This window comes from Osmerus eperlanus, chromosome 1 (assembly GCF_963692335.1).
Source record: "Osmerus eperlanus chromosome 1, fOsmEpe2.1, whole genome shotgun sequence".
NCBI lineage: Eukaryota > Metazoa > Chordata > Actinopteri > Osmeriformes > Osmeridae > Osmerus > Osmerus eperlanus.
Window position 1 is genome coordinate 25,241,169 of NC_085018.1, and position 15,918 is coordinate 25,257,086.

At 45.8% G+C, this 15,918-nt stretch overlaps 1 protein-coding gene across 1 annotated transcript; it reads left to right on the top strand.

Moving 5' to 3' along the window:
* The first annotated feature begins 6,884 nt into the window (after nt 1-6,884).
* On the top strand, nt 6,885-14,786 carry pigu (phosphatidylinositol glycan anchor biosynthesis, class U). The gene is made up of 12 exons (XM_062472758.1): nt 6,885-7,040; nt 7,485-7,549; nt 7,680-7,739; nt 8,471-8,533; nt 10,558-10,667; nt 11,374-11,474; nt 11,606-11,703; nt 11,784-11,938; nt 12,396-12,539; nt 12,625-12,749; nt 13,581-13,723; nt 14,160-14,786. The coding sequence occupies exons 1-12, from the start codon at nt 6,911-6,913 to the stop codon at nt 14,271-14,273; spliced, it is 1,308 nt and encodes a 435-aa protein (XP_062328742.1). The 5' UTR covers nt 6,885-6,910; the 3' UTR covers nt 14,274-14,786.
* The last annotated feature ends 1,132 nt before the right edge of the window (nt 14,787-15,918 follow it).

Here is a 15,918-nt window from a genome sequence, read left to right on the forward strand (position 1 = left end):
TGCTGCTTCCTGTCCAACATCCTGCCTTCACATGCTGCTTCCTGTCCAACATCCTGCCTTCACATGCTGCTTCCTGTCCAACTCTAAATCTACTCATGCTGCTTCCTGTCCAATCCTTACATCTACAAATGCTGCTTCCTGTCTAACACTACATCTGCTGCTTAGAGACTTGTTGCTCTTGTGGTTAGTGGTAACTGATTTAAATTTTTGTACTCGCTGTGATATATTGTTTTTATTATTGTTGCTTGTTTTTTCCACAGGTACACTTGCACTTATAGCGGTTCATGTTGTTTAATTGTAACTTGTTTAACTACATTCTCTTATGGTTCTTCCCTTTGGAACTTACTTTGGTTGTTCACAATGTGTGCTTCATGTTTTGGCTACTCGCAATGTTTTTGTGGCTATCTTGTTGTTATGATCAGTGACCTATGCACTTTTAAAGCTTTCTCTTGGAAGTCGCTTTGGATAAAAGCGTCTGCTAAATGAATAAATGTAATGTAATGTAACATCTACACATGCTGCTTCCTGTCCAACACTACATCTACACATGCTGCTTACTGCTCTGTCTACACAGACAGACAGATGGCAGGGCAGGATGATGTCAGGAGAGGAAGAGGAGAAGAGGAAGAATGGGAGAGGAGAGGGAGAGACGGAGAGAGAAATGGATAGAAGGAGAGGTAGAGAAGAGAGGGAGAGGAGGAGGAGGAGAGGAAAAGAGCGACTAAGAGGGATGGTAAGAGGAGAGGTTAAGAGGAAGGAGAGAAAAAAAGGAGACAAAGAAACACACACATACACTATACACACGTTTACACACACACATTTACACACAGCAACACACACACATGCAGAGAGTCTCATCTCCTATTCCACTGTGTGATGGGCTGTGCAGAAATCTATCAGTTCAGGTAGGAAAGCTATCATCATCATTGTAGCAGCACTATTATGACACAAACACTTGCACAAACAGACGCACCTGAAATTTAAATAGCAATTCCTTTTTCCTTTCTCTCAAATGTTGTCTGATAAGCAACTGAACCAGCAGCAGAATGTCCCAACATGCTGGAAGCATGATTCAACTGACACAACCAGTAAGTAGTCATGTCATTTGCCTGGACAGACAGGAAGTAGTCAGATCATCTGCCTGGAGAGACTGGAAGTAGTAAGATCGCCTGCCTGGACAGACAGGAAGTATCCAGCTCATTTATCTGACACCAGGAAGTAGTCAGCTCATCTTTTTGGACACCATAAAATGGCCAATTTATCTGTCTGAATATGTGCTACAAGCCCACAATCAGAGAATCGGAATAAAACTAAGGACAGTTCACCTTGAGTGCTAGAGACCTGTTAGTGCTGTAGACAGTTCACCTTGAGTGGTTGAGACCTGTTAGTGCTGTAGACAGTTCACCTTGAGTGGTTGAGACCTGTTAGTGCTGTAGACAGTTCACCTTGAGTGGTAGAGAGACAGAGGACACTCTAACATGGGGCACCCAAGTCATGTCCTCTGCCTGCCTGACTCTGTTTACATTCTGAGCATAGCCACGTCCAGCTGGGTCTCTCTAACCCTGTTAAGGGTGTGTGTGTGTGTGTGTGTACGTGGGTGTAATGGGTGTGTGTGTTTGTGTGTATGTGTGTGTGTTTACGTACCCCTTGGCAGCAGTAAAATGCTCCAGCAGTAGAAGTCTATACCCTACAGTCTACACCCTACAACCTACACCTATATACCCTACAGTCTACACATCTATACCCTACAGTCTACACCCCACAGTATACAGCCTACACTCTTCAGTCTACACATCTGCACACACACACAACACAGTTTGCACACCTGTTTTCCAGAAGTCACAAAAACATCAGTGCTGCATCGATGGACAGTGATGTGCCTCTGTGATCTCACAATGTATATTGCCATGGAGACCATACCAGCTCCATAAACATCTCTGAACCCTTCTGTTATCTGGCGGTGCTGGACTCGGGTGGAGATTATCTAGCCGCTACAGGGGTATGATAGCTACGTCCATAAATCAGTCAGCCAAGCAGACAATAATCTGTGTGTGTGTGTGTGTGTCATATCATGTCACATCATGTCTCCTTTGGCCAGGGCCAGAGGTCTGGCAGCTGCAGATAGTCAGACATCAGCTACTTATCATCATCCTCAGGGAGAGTGTGTGTGTTGTGTGCACGTGTGTGTTTTAGTCTGTGCGTGTGTGTGTTGTGTGCACGTGTGTGTTTTAGTCTGTGCGTGTGTGTGTTGTGTGCACGTGTGTGTTTTAGTCTGTGCGTGTGTGTGTTGTGTGCACGTGTGTGTTTTAGTCTGTGCGTGTGTGTGTTGTGTGCACGTGTGTGTTTTAGTCTGTGCGTGTGTGTGTTGTGTGCACGTGTGTGTTTTAGTCTGTGCGTGTGTGTGTTGTGTGCACGTGTGTGTATTTGTCTGTGTGTGTGTATTAGTCTGTGCATGTGTATTTGTGTGCACGTGTATTTGTGTGTGTGTGTGCGTGCATATGTATACGAGTGTAGGTGTGTGTGGGGGCAAACATTCGTCTTTCAGCTGACTGTTAAAGGAAAGCAGGCACAAATAAAGAGGCTGAACACTGTGTGTGTTGGAGAGAGAGAGAGAGAGAGAGAGAGAGAGAGAGAGAGAGAGAGAGAGTTTTGTGTATGAATGTTTGAGAGAGACGAAGAGTTTGCGTAAATGTAAATGTGTGTATGTCCTCTGTGCCCTAGTCTGGCCTGGCTACAGCACATACTCTGATAAATGACAAAGAGAGACAACTCTGTCTGTGTCCTGCAGCTAATGCTAGCTAACTCTGTCTGTTTCCTGCAGCCAACTAATGCTAGCTAGCTCTGCAGCTAGCTAATTCTAGCTTAACACTCTTCAATAAAAACTGGTTAGGGTTACAACTGTCTGTCATTCACAAACAGCAGTAAAATCAGCCGTATGAGCCTGTTGGCTGAGCAGACTGGGTTTGTCTAAGCTCTGCTTCAGAACAACAACAATACAACTGCATTATGAGATCATTCAGTACATGCATATCTTTTTACATTGTGTGTGTGTGTATGTGTGTGTGTGTGTGTGTGTGTGTGTGTGTGTGTGTGTGTGTGTGTGTGTGTGAAAGTGTTTGAGAGATTGCATGCATGTGAGTGCGTGTCTGTGCTTACCTTCTGCGTGAGTGTATAATCTTTCACCACTTTGATGGTTTGTCAGTTGAGGGGATTCACTCCAATTCAATGAGAAGGTTTAATAATTAATAATAGACACTGTAGGTGCATCGAGAGGATTAGAGCTCTGATCTTTAAACAGAGAGAGAGCGAGAGAGAGAGAAGGGAGGATGAGGGAGAAACTGCCTGTCTGCCTGCCTCCAAGCCTACCTGTTTGTTTGCCTGCCTACCTGTCTGTCTGCCTGCCTACCTGTCTGACTGCCTGCCTACCTGTCTGTCTGCCTGCCTGCCTGCCTACCTGTCTGTTTGCCTGCCTACCTGTCTGTTTGCCTGCCTACCTGTCTGTCTGCCTGCCTACCTGTCTGTTTGCCTGCCTACCTGTCTGTCTGCCTACCTGTCTGTCTGCCTACCTGTCTGACTGCCTACCTGTCTGACTGCCTGCCTACCTGTCTGACTGCCTGCCTACCTGTCTGACTGCCTGCCTGCCTGTCTGTCTGCCTGCCTGCCTACCTACCTGTCTGTCTGTCTGTCTGTCTGTCTGTCTGCCTACCTGTCTGACTGCCTGCCTACCTGTCTGACTGCCTGTACATAAACACCAGTTTCTGTTTCACCCAGCAGAAGAGATTTATTACAACCATGTCTTCCCTCAACATGCTGCTCTGCTGATAATAAACCACATCAAATTGTTCAAAACTTCTTCCACAAAATCTGATATATGTGTGTGTGTGTGTGTGTGTGTGAGAGAGAGAGAGTGTGTGTGTGCATGCACTCTTAGAATAGGGCAATATGAGTCATTTATGCAGATAAATCCTCTAAATTCTTCATTCAAACCTTCAACCTTTCTGCCCCTGGACAGACAAGGTCATGGATTCATTTTTTTCTCTGGTGGAATATTTCCATCATGCTTCCAGGAAGCAGCCTGCGGTATCCCTCTCATCCTTCTGAACAACTACTCTGCTGCAGAAAGACAGACAGACAGGCATGCAGGCAGAACGACAGAAAGATAGACAGCCAGGCAGGCAGACAGACAGACAGACAGACAGACAGCCAGCCAGGCCGTAGAAAGAGAGACCAGATGGGGAGGGAGTGAGAGAGAGACAGGCCAGAGAGAGGGGGAGAGATAGAGGGGGAGAGAGAGGAGTGAGGATGAGGGAGAGAAGCATTGCTGTGACAGTTCTATTATGAAAAGAGACGTGACCCGTGGGCTGTGATTAGGGCCAGTCCCTCCTCCGAATCAGCTGCTCACTGAGACACCGTGAGAGGGAGGGATCAGTAATGAGGGATCTCATCTGGATGATTCCTGTGTTGTCTTTCCATTTGGCTCATGTCCTGCTCTGGGATAGTCTGGGTTTAGCTAGCCTGCAGACCTCCTACAGCTTGCGCTTAGTGATGTAATTGTACTATAATGTGTTCATTTAGCAGAGACAAGTGCTGGACAGTGTATAGAGGGCATTTGAACCTGCAACCTCTTGATCAGCAGTCAGGTGATCCTAGAGCTACCCTGCAGGCCTGCAGAAACACCAGCCTGTCCTCAACACCAGCCTGTCTTTCTGCTCACTTCACAGGCTGCACCTTCACTCTGTCCTTACAGGCTGCTTCTCTATCCTCTCTCCTTACAGCCTGCTCCTCTCTCCTTACAGGCTGCTTCTCTATCCTCTCTCCTTACAGGCTGCTTCTCTATCATCTCTCCTTACAGACTGCTTCTCTATCCTGTGTCCTTACTGGCTGCTTATCTATCTTCTCTCCTTACAGGCTGCTTCTCTATACTGTGTCCTTACTGGCTGCTTATCTATCCTCTCTCCTTACAGGCTGCTTCTCTATCATCTCTCCTTACAGACTGCTTCTCTATCCTGTGTCCTTACTGGCTGCTTATCTATCCTCTCTCCTTACAGGCTGCTTCTCTATCCTGTCTCCTTACAGACTGCTTCTCTATCCTGTGTCCTTACAGGCTGCTTCTCTCTCCTCTCTCCTTACAGACTGCTTCTCTATCCTCTCTCCTTACAGGCTGCTTATCTATCCTCTCCTTACAGACTGCTTGTCCTTACTGATATTTAGGCAGAGGTACGTTGGGGTTCGGTTAGGGTTAGTGTCAGCATGTTAAAGGGTTAAGCTCAGCATGTTAAAGGTTGCAACTCAACCACACTCCTCAGTGATAATAACACATGTCGATCATGCTACAGACATGTTGATCCTGTTGATCTTGTTATAGGCATGTTGTTCAGGTTGCTGGTGTGTGGTAAGCCCCTGGTATGACCTCATCCATAATTCCTCATGCTGCATCTCATCATGTGGAATCGATACGGCTCATCACTGTTGTGGTTCCCTGCATACAGAGCTATCAGCCTTGAGATGAAAGGTCCATGACAGGAAATCTTTAGGCAACCCTCACACAGCCAATCAGAGACAGGAAGTTGCTAACAACATCTGCCTCAGAGCAGCACACCTTAACCCTCACCCCAAGTCACACACACCAACCCTGATCCTCACACCTAACCTTAACCCTCACCCCAAGTCACACACACCAACCCTGATCCTCACACCTAACCTTAACCCTCACCCCAAGTCACACACACACACACACTAAACCTCTTAGTCACATACACACACACTAACCCTCATACACACACACACACACACACACACACACACACACACACACACACACACACACACACACACACTAACCCTATCCCTGTCAGTCACACCCACACACTAAACCTCTCAGTCACATACACACACACTAACCCTCATACACACACACACACACACACTAACCCTTTCAGTCAGTCACACGCATGCACGCACACACCCACCCACACACACGCACGCACACACACACACACACACACACACACACACTAACCCTCATACACACACACACTAACCCTAACTCTCCAGGTGCCTGCCTCACCCACCTGGCTAACAGGCCTTTTCTGTCATCTCTGGCTATTTGAGGAAGTGTCTTGATCAGGTCACAGGAAGCATGGTGTCTATAATGAAGTAGAAAATTGAGTTATTTCATCTCTACATAGGTCTCTACTACATACTGATAATTTCTGGACAATCGACTAATTAAATGTAAAACATGTCCCAGTCTTAGTATCCCTATAATGCATAATTAATTGTATTATCTGTTGCCGTTTCCATTATATTACAAATGAACGCCCTGTCTCTCTTTCTCTCTCTCTCTCTCTCTCTGTTTTTTACTCTATCCTTTTTTCGTTTCTCTCTGTCTCAGTCCATGATCTCTGTCACCGTCTCTCTAACTCCTCTCTTTCTCTGCTCTTGGCTATCGTGTTCTCCAGCTCCTCCGTGTTCTCTCCCTTCAGCGTTTCTCCAAAACTTATTTTCCTCTCCAACTTTTTAGTCTCTTTGAGGACAGAGAGACTAGCACGATGAGACCAAAACTGTGTTTCTGTCAGCTATTCCTGTTCCTGTGAACGCTAATTCCAGCATCTAAAGCCCCAGCCACAGCCACTATCTCTGCCGGCAGTTGGTAGGTGTGTGCGTGTGTTTGTGCGTGTGTGTGTGTGTGCGTGTGTGTGTGTATGGTTGGAGGGGATCTGTGCAGTGATGGTGGCTTGTATCTCAGTGGTTAATCTCTCTCTTTCGCAAATAACACGCCGCTACGGTGAAACGTCTTCATTTTAGACAAGTCTGCCATCTCCTGGCCACAGGCTGGAAAGGCAAGTGTGGAAGGACTCCATTACCCGTGATCCTCTGAACGCAGGGCGTAGTTTTCCTCATTACAAAGATGGCGGCTCCCTTAGCACTGCTTTTGATTGTTGCAGTCACAATTAGAGCATTATTGTTTAGATCGAGTATTGCCGACCTAATATCAGAAAGGGTTGAAGTGGTTTCCCCATTAAATGCCTGGAAGAGAGGTAGGTTGTCTGTCACGCGGAAGCGTTTTGTCAGGTAGCGCGGCTTGGTGCCTCCGCACGGGTTGTCACTCAAGCTAGCCAGATGTCATGTTGCTAGCTCAGTAAAGACGCTAGTCTTACTACAATTTTTTTGGGACAGCCTGGTCGGATAAAGGTGTCTAGCCTGCTACCCATCAAACCTGCATCAAATTAGCTTATAGTAAAAAGTAGTATTACAATACTTACGCGTATCTGGCGATAAGACAAGAGCAACTTTTAAGAAGTGACATTCGTTTAAATGTCGATATCGATTATCCTACGTGCAAAGCATCGCTAGTGCTTACATGTAGTCATTTAGCAGACGCTCTTATCCAGAGCGACTTACAGTAAGTAGTAGTAGGTTGAGTCAGCATGTGGACCATACAGACCGGAAGTGGATAATGATAATGATGATGTGTCCTGTAGTTGTGGAGGGTCTTGCTCTGCTGGATCTTGGCGTCTCTCCCTACTCCGGAGATGTGTTCCATGAGGTCAGTGGTCCTTTCCTCCGATGCTGTTTCACTCGGCAGTAGTCCTGGTTTTACTGTGCGGGTGTTCATGTCTCCTCTCCCCCCCCCCCCCCCCCCCCCCCCCCCCCCCCCCCCCCCCCCCCCCCCCCAGACTCCCCTGGTCATCTATCTCTTCCACTTCCTGGTTGACTATGCAGAGGTTGCGTTCATGGTGAGTCTCCAGGCAGGCATGCTACACTGTTTTTTACATCTACGTTCTTATTATGCAGACGCTGTTATCCATAGCGACGTACAGATAGTGCTCATAGTAAGTGTAGCGGATAGGCCAACTCAAGGGCCAGATGTGTACAGTTCTAATACATTTACATTTAATCATTTAGCAGACGCTCTTATCCAGAGCGACTTACAGTAAGAACAGGGACATTCCCCCGAGGCAAGTAGGGTGAAGTGCCTTGCCCAAGGACACAACGTCATTTTGCACTGCCGGGGAATCGAACCAGCAACCTTCTGACTACTAGCCCGATTCCCTAACTGCTCAGCCACCTGACTCCCCCCAATAGTAATTAGCGGAGCGGTGATCGAGTGGCCTTTATGTTTCCTGACAACTCTCAGCTACAATATTGCAGCTCTGCTGATAGGACAGTGGAACATTAAGAACATCAAGTCTACTGTTTCATTTGTCCAGCTTCCCCACTAGCCCTCTCTGCCCTCACCATACCTCTCTCTCTCTTTTGCCTTCCCCATCTCTTCGGTTTCTCCTTCTCTCCCTCTCTCATGTTGTCTTTCTCTCCTCTGTCCTTCTCCCTCTCTCCCCCCTCTCTCTCTCTGATGTCCTTTGTCTCTCGTTCCTCTGTCTCTCTCTCTCTCTCTGATGTCCTGTGTCTCTCGTTCCTCTGTCTCTCTCTCTCATGTCCTGTGTCTCTCGTCCCTCCCTGTCTCCAGATAGCAGATGGGATTACTGCTGTGGCTCTCTACCTGGCTGTGAGGGACTACAACAAGCATGTGGTGAGGAGCTGAGATTACCCGGGCTAACCCTACTCTGTTTAACCCAGGCTAACCCTACCCTGTTTAACCTGTGGTCCCAGTATAACAGTATGTGAGGTCCCAGTATAACAGTATGTGAGGTCCCAGTATAACAGTATGTGAGGTCCCAGTATAACAGTATGTGAGGTCCCAGTATAACAGTATGTGTGGTCCCAGTATAACAGTATGTGTGGTCCCAGTGTAACAGTATGTGTGGTCCCAGTATAACAGTATGTGAGGTCCCAGTATAACAGTATGTGTGGTCCCAGTCTAACAGTATGTGTGGTCCCAGTATAACAGTATGTGAGGTCCCAGTATAACAGTAGGTGTGGTCCCAGTATAACAGTATGTGAGGTCCCAGTATAACAGTATGTGTGGTCCCAGTATAACAGTATGTGTGGTCCCAGTCTAACAGTATGTGAGGTCCCAGTATAACAGTATGTGTGGTCCCAGTCTAACAGTATGTGTGGTCCCAGTATAACAGTATGTGAGGTCCCAGTATAACAGTAGGTGTGGTCCCAGTATAACAGTATGTGAGGTCCCAGTATAACAGTATGTGTGGTCCCAGTATAACAGTATGTGTGGTCCCAGTCTAACAGTATGTGTGGTCCCAGTATAACAGTATGTGAGGTCCCAGTATAACAGTAGGTGTGGTCCCAGTATAACAGTATGTGAGGTCCCAGTATAACAGTATGTGTGGTCCCAGTATAACAGTATGTGTGGTCCCAGTCTAACAGTATGTGTGGTCCCAGTATAACAGTATGTGAGGTCCCAGTATAACAGTATGTGAGGTCCCAGTCTAACAGTATGTGAGATCCCAGTCTAACAGTATGTGTGGTCCCAGTATAACAGCATGTGAGGTCCCAGTATAACAGTATGTGTGGTCCCAGTATAACAGTATGTGTGGTCCCAGTCTAACAGTATGTGTGGTCCCAGTATAACAGTATGTGAGGTCCCAGTATAACAGTATGTGAGGTCCCAGTCTAACAGTATGTGTGGTCCCAGTATAACAGTATGTGTGGTCCCAGTCTAACAGTATGTGTGGTCCCAGTATAACAGTATGTGAGGTCCCAGTATAACAGTATGTGAGGTCCCAGTCTAACAGTATGTGTGGTCCCAGTATAACAGCATGTGTGGTCCCAGTATAACAGCATGTGTGGTCCCAGTATAACAGTATGTGTGGTCCCAGTCTAACAGTATGTGTGGTCCCAGTATAACAGTAGGTGTGGTCCCAGTATAACAGTAGGTGTGGTCCCAGTATAACAGTATGTGAGGTCCCAGTATAACAGCATGTGTGGACCCAGTATAACAGTATGTGTGGTCCCAGTATAACAGTATGTGAGGTCCCAGTATAACAGTATGTGAGGTCCCAGTCTAACAGTATGTGAGATCCCAGTCTAACAGTATGTGTGGTCCCAGTATAACAGTATGTGTGGTCCCAGTCTAACAGTATGTGTGGTCCCAGTATAACAGTAGGTGTGGTCCCAGTATAACAGTAGGTGTGGTCCCAGTATAACAGTATGTGAGGTCCCAGTATAACAGTATGTGTGGTCCCAGTATAACAGCAGGTGTGGTCCCAGTATAACAGTAGGTGTGGTCCCAGTATAACAGTAGGTGTGGTCCCAGTATAACAGCATGTGTGGACCCAGTATAACAGTATGTGTGGTCCCAGTATAACAGCAGGTGTGGTCCCAGTATAACAGTAGGTGTGGTCCCAGTATAACAGTATGTGTGGTCCCAGTATAACAGCATGTGTGGTCCCAGTATAACAGTAGGTGTGGTCCCAGTATAACAGTATGTGTGGTCCCAGTATAACAGCATGTGTGGTCCCAGTATAACAGTAGGTGTGGTCCCAGTATAACAGTAGGTGTGGTCCCAGTGTAACAGCAAGTGTGGTCCCAGTTTAACAGTATGTGTGGTCCCAGTGTAACAGCAAGTGTGGTCCCAGTATAACAGTATGTGTGGTCCCAGTATAACAGTATGTGTGGTCTTGTGCTGATGTACAGTTCAGAAAGCAGAAGTACGCTCTGGAGGCCGACCGCTACCCCCTAGACTGTCTGGAACTCATACGCACCCCCAGACAGATGCACTACATCCCCCTCAAGGTCGCCATGTTGTGAGTATTAATGTTGTTTTAATGCTGGGAGTATCAATGCTGGGAGTATCAATGTTGGGAGTATCAATGTTGGGAGTATCAATGTTGGGAGTATCAATGCTGGGAGTATCAATGTTGGAAGTATCAATGTTGGAAGTATCAATGTTGGGAGTATCAATGTTGGGAGTATCAATGTTGGAAGTATCAATGTTGGGAGTATCAATGTTGGAAGTATCAATGTTGGGAGTATCAATGTTGGAAGTATCAATGTTGGGAGTATCAATGTTGGAAGTATCAATGTTGGGAGTATCAATGTTGGGAGTATCAATGTTGGAAGTATCAATGTTGGGAGTATCAATGCTGGGAGTATCAATGTTGGGAGTATCAATTTTGGGAGTATCAATGTTGGGAGTATCAATGTTGGAAGTATCAATGTTGGGAGTATCAATGTTGGGAGTATCAATGTTGGGAGTATCAATGTTGGGAGTATCAATGTTGGGAGTATCAATGTTGGAAGTATCAATGTTGGGAGTATCAATGCTGGGAGTATCAATGTTGGGAGTATCAATTTTGGAAGTATCAATGTTGGGAGTATCAATGCTGGGAGTATCAATGTTGGGAGTATCAATTTTGGAAGTATCAATGTTGGGAGTATCAATGTTGGGAGTATCAATGTTAGGAGTATTACTGAAGTTGTTCAGTAATGTTGTGTGTCTCTGTTTCCTAGTTACCTGTTGAACCCATTCACCATCCTGTCATGTGTAGCCAAGTCAACCTGTGGGCTCAACAATGCTGTCATCGCCCTCTTTATCCTCTCCACGATCAGAGGTCAGAGCTTCCCTCCTGAGCAGCCAAGCTGATCAGGCATTATCAACATCTCTCCTTCTGTCTGCCTGTCTGTCTGTCTGCCTCTCTGCTTGTCTCTCTGTCTGACTGACTGCCTGTCTGTCTGCTTACAGGAAGTGCGTTGCTGAGTGGCATCTTCCTGGCTCTGGCCACCTACCAGTCTATTTACCCTCTGACTCTATTTGCCCCAGCACTGCTGTATCTTCTCCAGGTACACACACACACACACACACACACATATATATACACACACCCACACACTCCTTCACACTGTGTGTTGTGTGTCTGCAGAGGTTGTACATCCCGGTGAATGTGCATCGCAGCAGCTTCTGGGTGTTCACCATGCAGTACGTGTTCGTGTTCCTGGGGAGCCTGTCTGTCCTCATCTGCCTCTCCTTTTTCCTGCTCGGGTCCTGGGACTTCCTGCCTTCCGTCTACGGGTTCATGTGAGTCACCGGATAGGATTCTCTCTCTCTCTCTCTCTCTCTCTCTCTCTCTCTCTCTCTCTCTCTCTCTCTCTCTCTCTCTCTCTCTCTCTCTCTCTCTCTCTCTCTCTCTCTCTCTCTCTCTCTCTCTCTCTCTCTCTCTCTCTCTCTCTCTCTGTCTTCAACTCCCTTTCTTTATCCTTCGCTCTCTTTCTCTCCTTCTCCCTCTCCTCTCTTTCTACCTCTCCTTTCTCTCTCCCTTTCTCATTCTCTCCTACTTTCCTTCTCTCTCTCTAAGGATGAATAGATGTAGTCATTCTGGGAGTCGAGGCAGCAGAGTGTTGATCTCCCACTCTGTAATGGAATATGGATGAAAAGGATATTTATTGTGTGATTGTGTGTGTGTGCGGTTGGCTGTGTGTGTGTGTGTGTGCGGTTGGTTGATCGGCTGTGTGTGTGTGTGTGCGCGCTCCCCCAGCCTGTCTGTCCCTGACCTGACCCCGAACATCGGACTCTTCTGGTACTTCTTTGCTGAGATGTTTGAACACTTCCGGCTGTTCTTCATCTGCGTCTTCCAGATCAACGTTTTCTTCTACACCATCCCTCTCTCCATCAAACTCAAGTAAGTTACAATCCTCTACTCATGTCTCTCTCCCTACACCATCCCTCTCAACACTCCCCACTTTCTCTCCCTCTCTCCCTCCCAGGGAGCACCCAGTGTTTCTGATCTTCATGCAGATCGCTGTGATCTCCATCTTCAAGTCCTACCCCACAGTGGGAGACATCGCTCTCTACATGGCTTTCCTGCCTGCCTGGACGCACCTGTACAGATGTGAGACACACACACACACCTCCCACACACACACCTCCCACACACACACCTCCCACACACACACCTCCCACACACACACCTCCCACACACACACACACCTCCCACACACACACTTCCCCCACACACACCCTCCTCTCTCCCACACACACACACACACAAATCTCTGTTTTTTTCTGAGACCTCTTGAATGTGTCACTGCCATCTGACTCAGTGGTTGCCACAACACACAAGTCCTTTTTTCTATCGTACTAGGGCATGACCAGTCACTCCCATTCAGAATTGTGTTACCTGGAACCTAACCCTCGAACTCCTAACGCTAATTCTATCCCTGGAAAAAAAGCATTTCAAGTTACGGGGCCAGCAAAAGGTCAAGGTTTTCATGTTTCACTATACTCGTGTGGACATTTGGTCCCCACAATGGTGGTGAAACCAGACCACAAACGCTTGTCTTACATTTACAGTTAGTCATTTAGCAGACGCTATTATCCAGAGCGACTTACAGTAAGTACAGGGACATTTCCCTGAGGCAAGTAGGGTGAAGTGCCTTGCCCAAGGACACAACATCATTTGTGCACGGCCGGGAATCGAACTGGCAACCTTCTGATTACTAGCCCGACTCCCTAACCGCTCAGCCACCTGACTCCTTACACACACCACCATTATAACCCTCCCGCACACTTACATCTAACCCTCCCCTGCTGCGTGTGTGTGTGCGCGTCTGTGTGTGCGCGTCTGTGTGTGCGCGTCTGTGTGTGTCTGTGTCTGTGTGCGTGCACGCGCGTGCACGTTTGTGTGTGTGTCTGTCTGTCTGCGTGTGTGTGTCTGTGTTAGTTCTCAGGAACATCTTCCTGGTATCGTGTGTGCTCCTTGCCTGCTCTGCCCTGTTTCCTGTCCTCTGGCACCTGTGGATCTACGCTGGCAGCGCCAACTCCAACTTCTACTACGCCATCACGCTGCTGTTCAACGTGGCACAGGTACACACACACACATACACACTCACTCATGATGTTTGTTGTTCATTATATTGTTATTAACCCTTGTGTTCTCTTCGGGTCATTCTGACCCATCAGTCATTGTGACCCACCGTCGTATTGCGACAACTTTACTGCATACAAAAACAAAGTGAAGCATTTTCTTTTAACTGTTGGGCTGTCTCAGACCCTTCACATTGCGAAGGTTAAAAGATAATTATTTTTATTTGTTTTTGTATTGGGTAAAATTGGGTAAACACAACGATGGTTCGTTATGAACCTTTGGGTCATGTGACCCGAAGGCAGCACAAGGGTTAATGATGTTATTGATGACAAAGTTGTTGTTGTTATTGACGATGATGATGTCGTTGTTGTTATTGACGATGATGATGATGTTGTTGTTGTTATTGATGATGATGATCTTGTTGTTGTGGTCCAGATCCTGCTGGTGTCGGACTACTTCTATGCGTTCCTGAGGAGAGAGTATCACCTGACCCACGGGCTGTACCTGAAGAGGAAGGACGGCACTGAGGCTACGCTGGTCCTGAAATAGACACACACATATATACACCACAGACACACACACATATACACACCACAGACACACACACATATACACACACACATATACACACCACAGACACACATACATATACACACATACACTCACACCACACACACCACAGACACACATATACACCCACCCACTCACACACACATGACAGACAGACACTCACACCACATACACACTGACTCACACATATACACCATACATGCCACACACACATGTACATGCACTGTAACAGGTACAGGCCCAGAGATGGACTGCTCTGCTGGTTACCATGCCGACTGGAAGACATGGTCACTATGGGAACCATGGACTTGGATCAGCATTAAACTCCATCTTGGAACAGATGAGGACTATGTTTATTTATTTTCTGCATTTAATTTGTTCTGTTCTGTTTTGTTTGCTTTAATGTGCTGCACAGGGGATGAAATGCTTTTGATATGTTTGTGTTTTCATGTATTTTCTACATGATATTAAAAACCCAGTTGACTTTTGAAAGAGGTATGTTTTATTCTATATATGGATTGAACATGAATGGTGATGAATGACAGTCATAGTGATGTCTCTATAGTTACAGTCATTGTGATTCTGGGTGAAGCTTGTTGTCCCACTAAACTAAAAAAAAAGTTTTATAGGTTTGAAAAATATTGGCAAAACAAAAGTAAAAAAAAATGAAAAAAGATTGTGTTGTGTGTGCAAAAAACTTTTTAAAATAAATTCTCAGAAAAAAGTTTTACATAAAAAGTTGCCATCATTGATGACAGCTTGATTTCTTAAACCTTTCAAAACCTTTTTTTCCAAAATATTATTTAAACCTTTCAAAACCTTTTTTTCCAAAATATTATTTAAACCTTTCAAAACCTTTTTTTCCAAAATATTATTTAAACCTTTCAAAACCTTTTTTTCCAAAATATTATTTAAACCTTTAAAAGACTGCAACAGTCTATTTTATTGAAAGGGTCAAGTCCCTTATGGATAGAGGAGTTGTGGGTGCGGTATTTCTGGATCTTCGGAAAGCGTTTGACACAGTCAACCACAACATACTTCAGTCTAAGTTTGATCAGTTTAACTTTTCTTCTTCTACATCCAGCTGGTTCAAATCATATTTATCAACTCGAACTCAGTGTGTTAAAATAAACAATGTAGTATCCGAATTCAAAAATCTGTCTACAGGTGTTCACCAAGGTTCAAGCCTGGGTCCACTTCTTTTCAGTCTTTATATTAATGATTTACCATCAGTTTGCCAAGACTGTGAGGTTCTGATGTACGCAGACGACACTGTGATCTTTGGGTGGGGTAAGAATAATGTAGAGGTCGCTGCTAGGCTTACAAAGGTCATGGTTAATGTGTCTGACTGGTTAAACAAATGTTGTCTTCAGCTCAACAAGTCCAAAACCGTTGCTATGTTTTTTTCTAAAACCAGCAAGTCTCACACTGAACCCGATGTGTTTATTTCTGATCAAAGAATCAAGATTGTGAAGGAATACAAATATCTTGGTATCTTGATTGATAATCAACTTACTTTTAAAAAACATGTAAAAAAAATATGCAAAAATTTAAAATTCACCTTAGCCAACTTTAGGCATCTTAGAAATCACATGTCCACCAAGGCTGCTAAAATGTACATGTT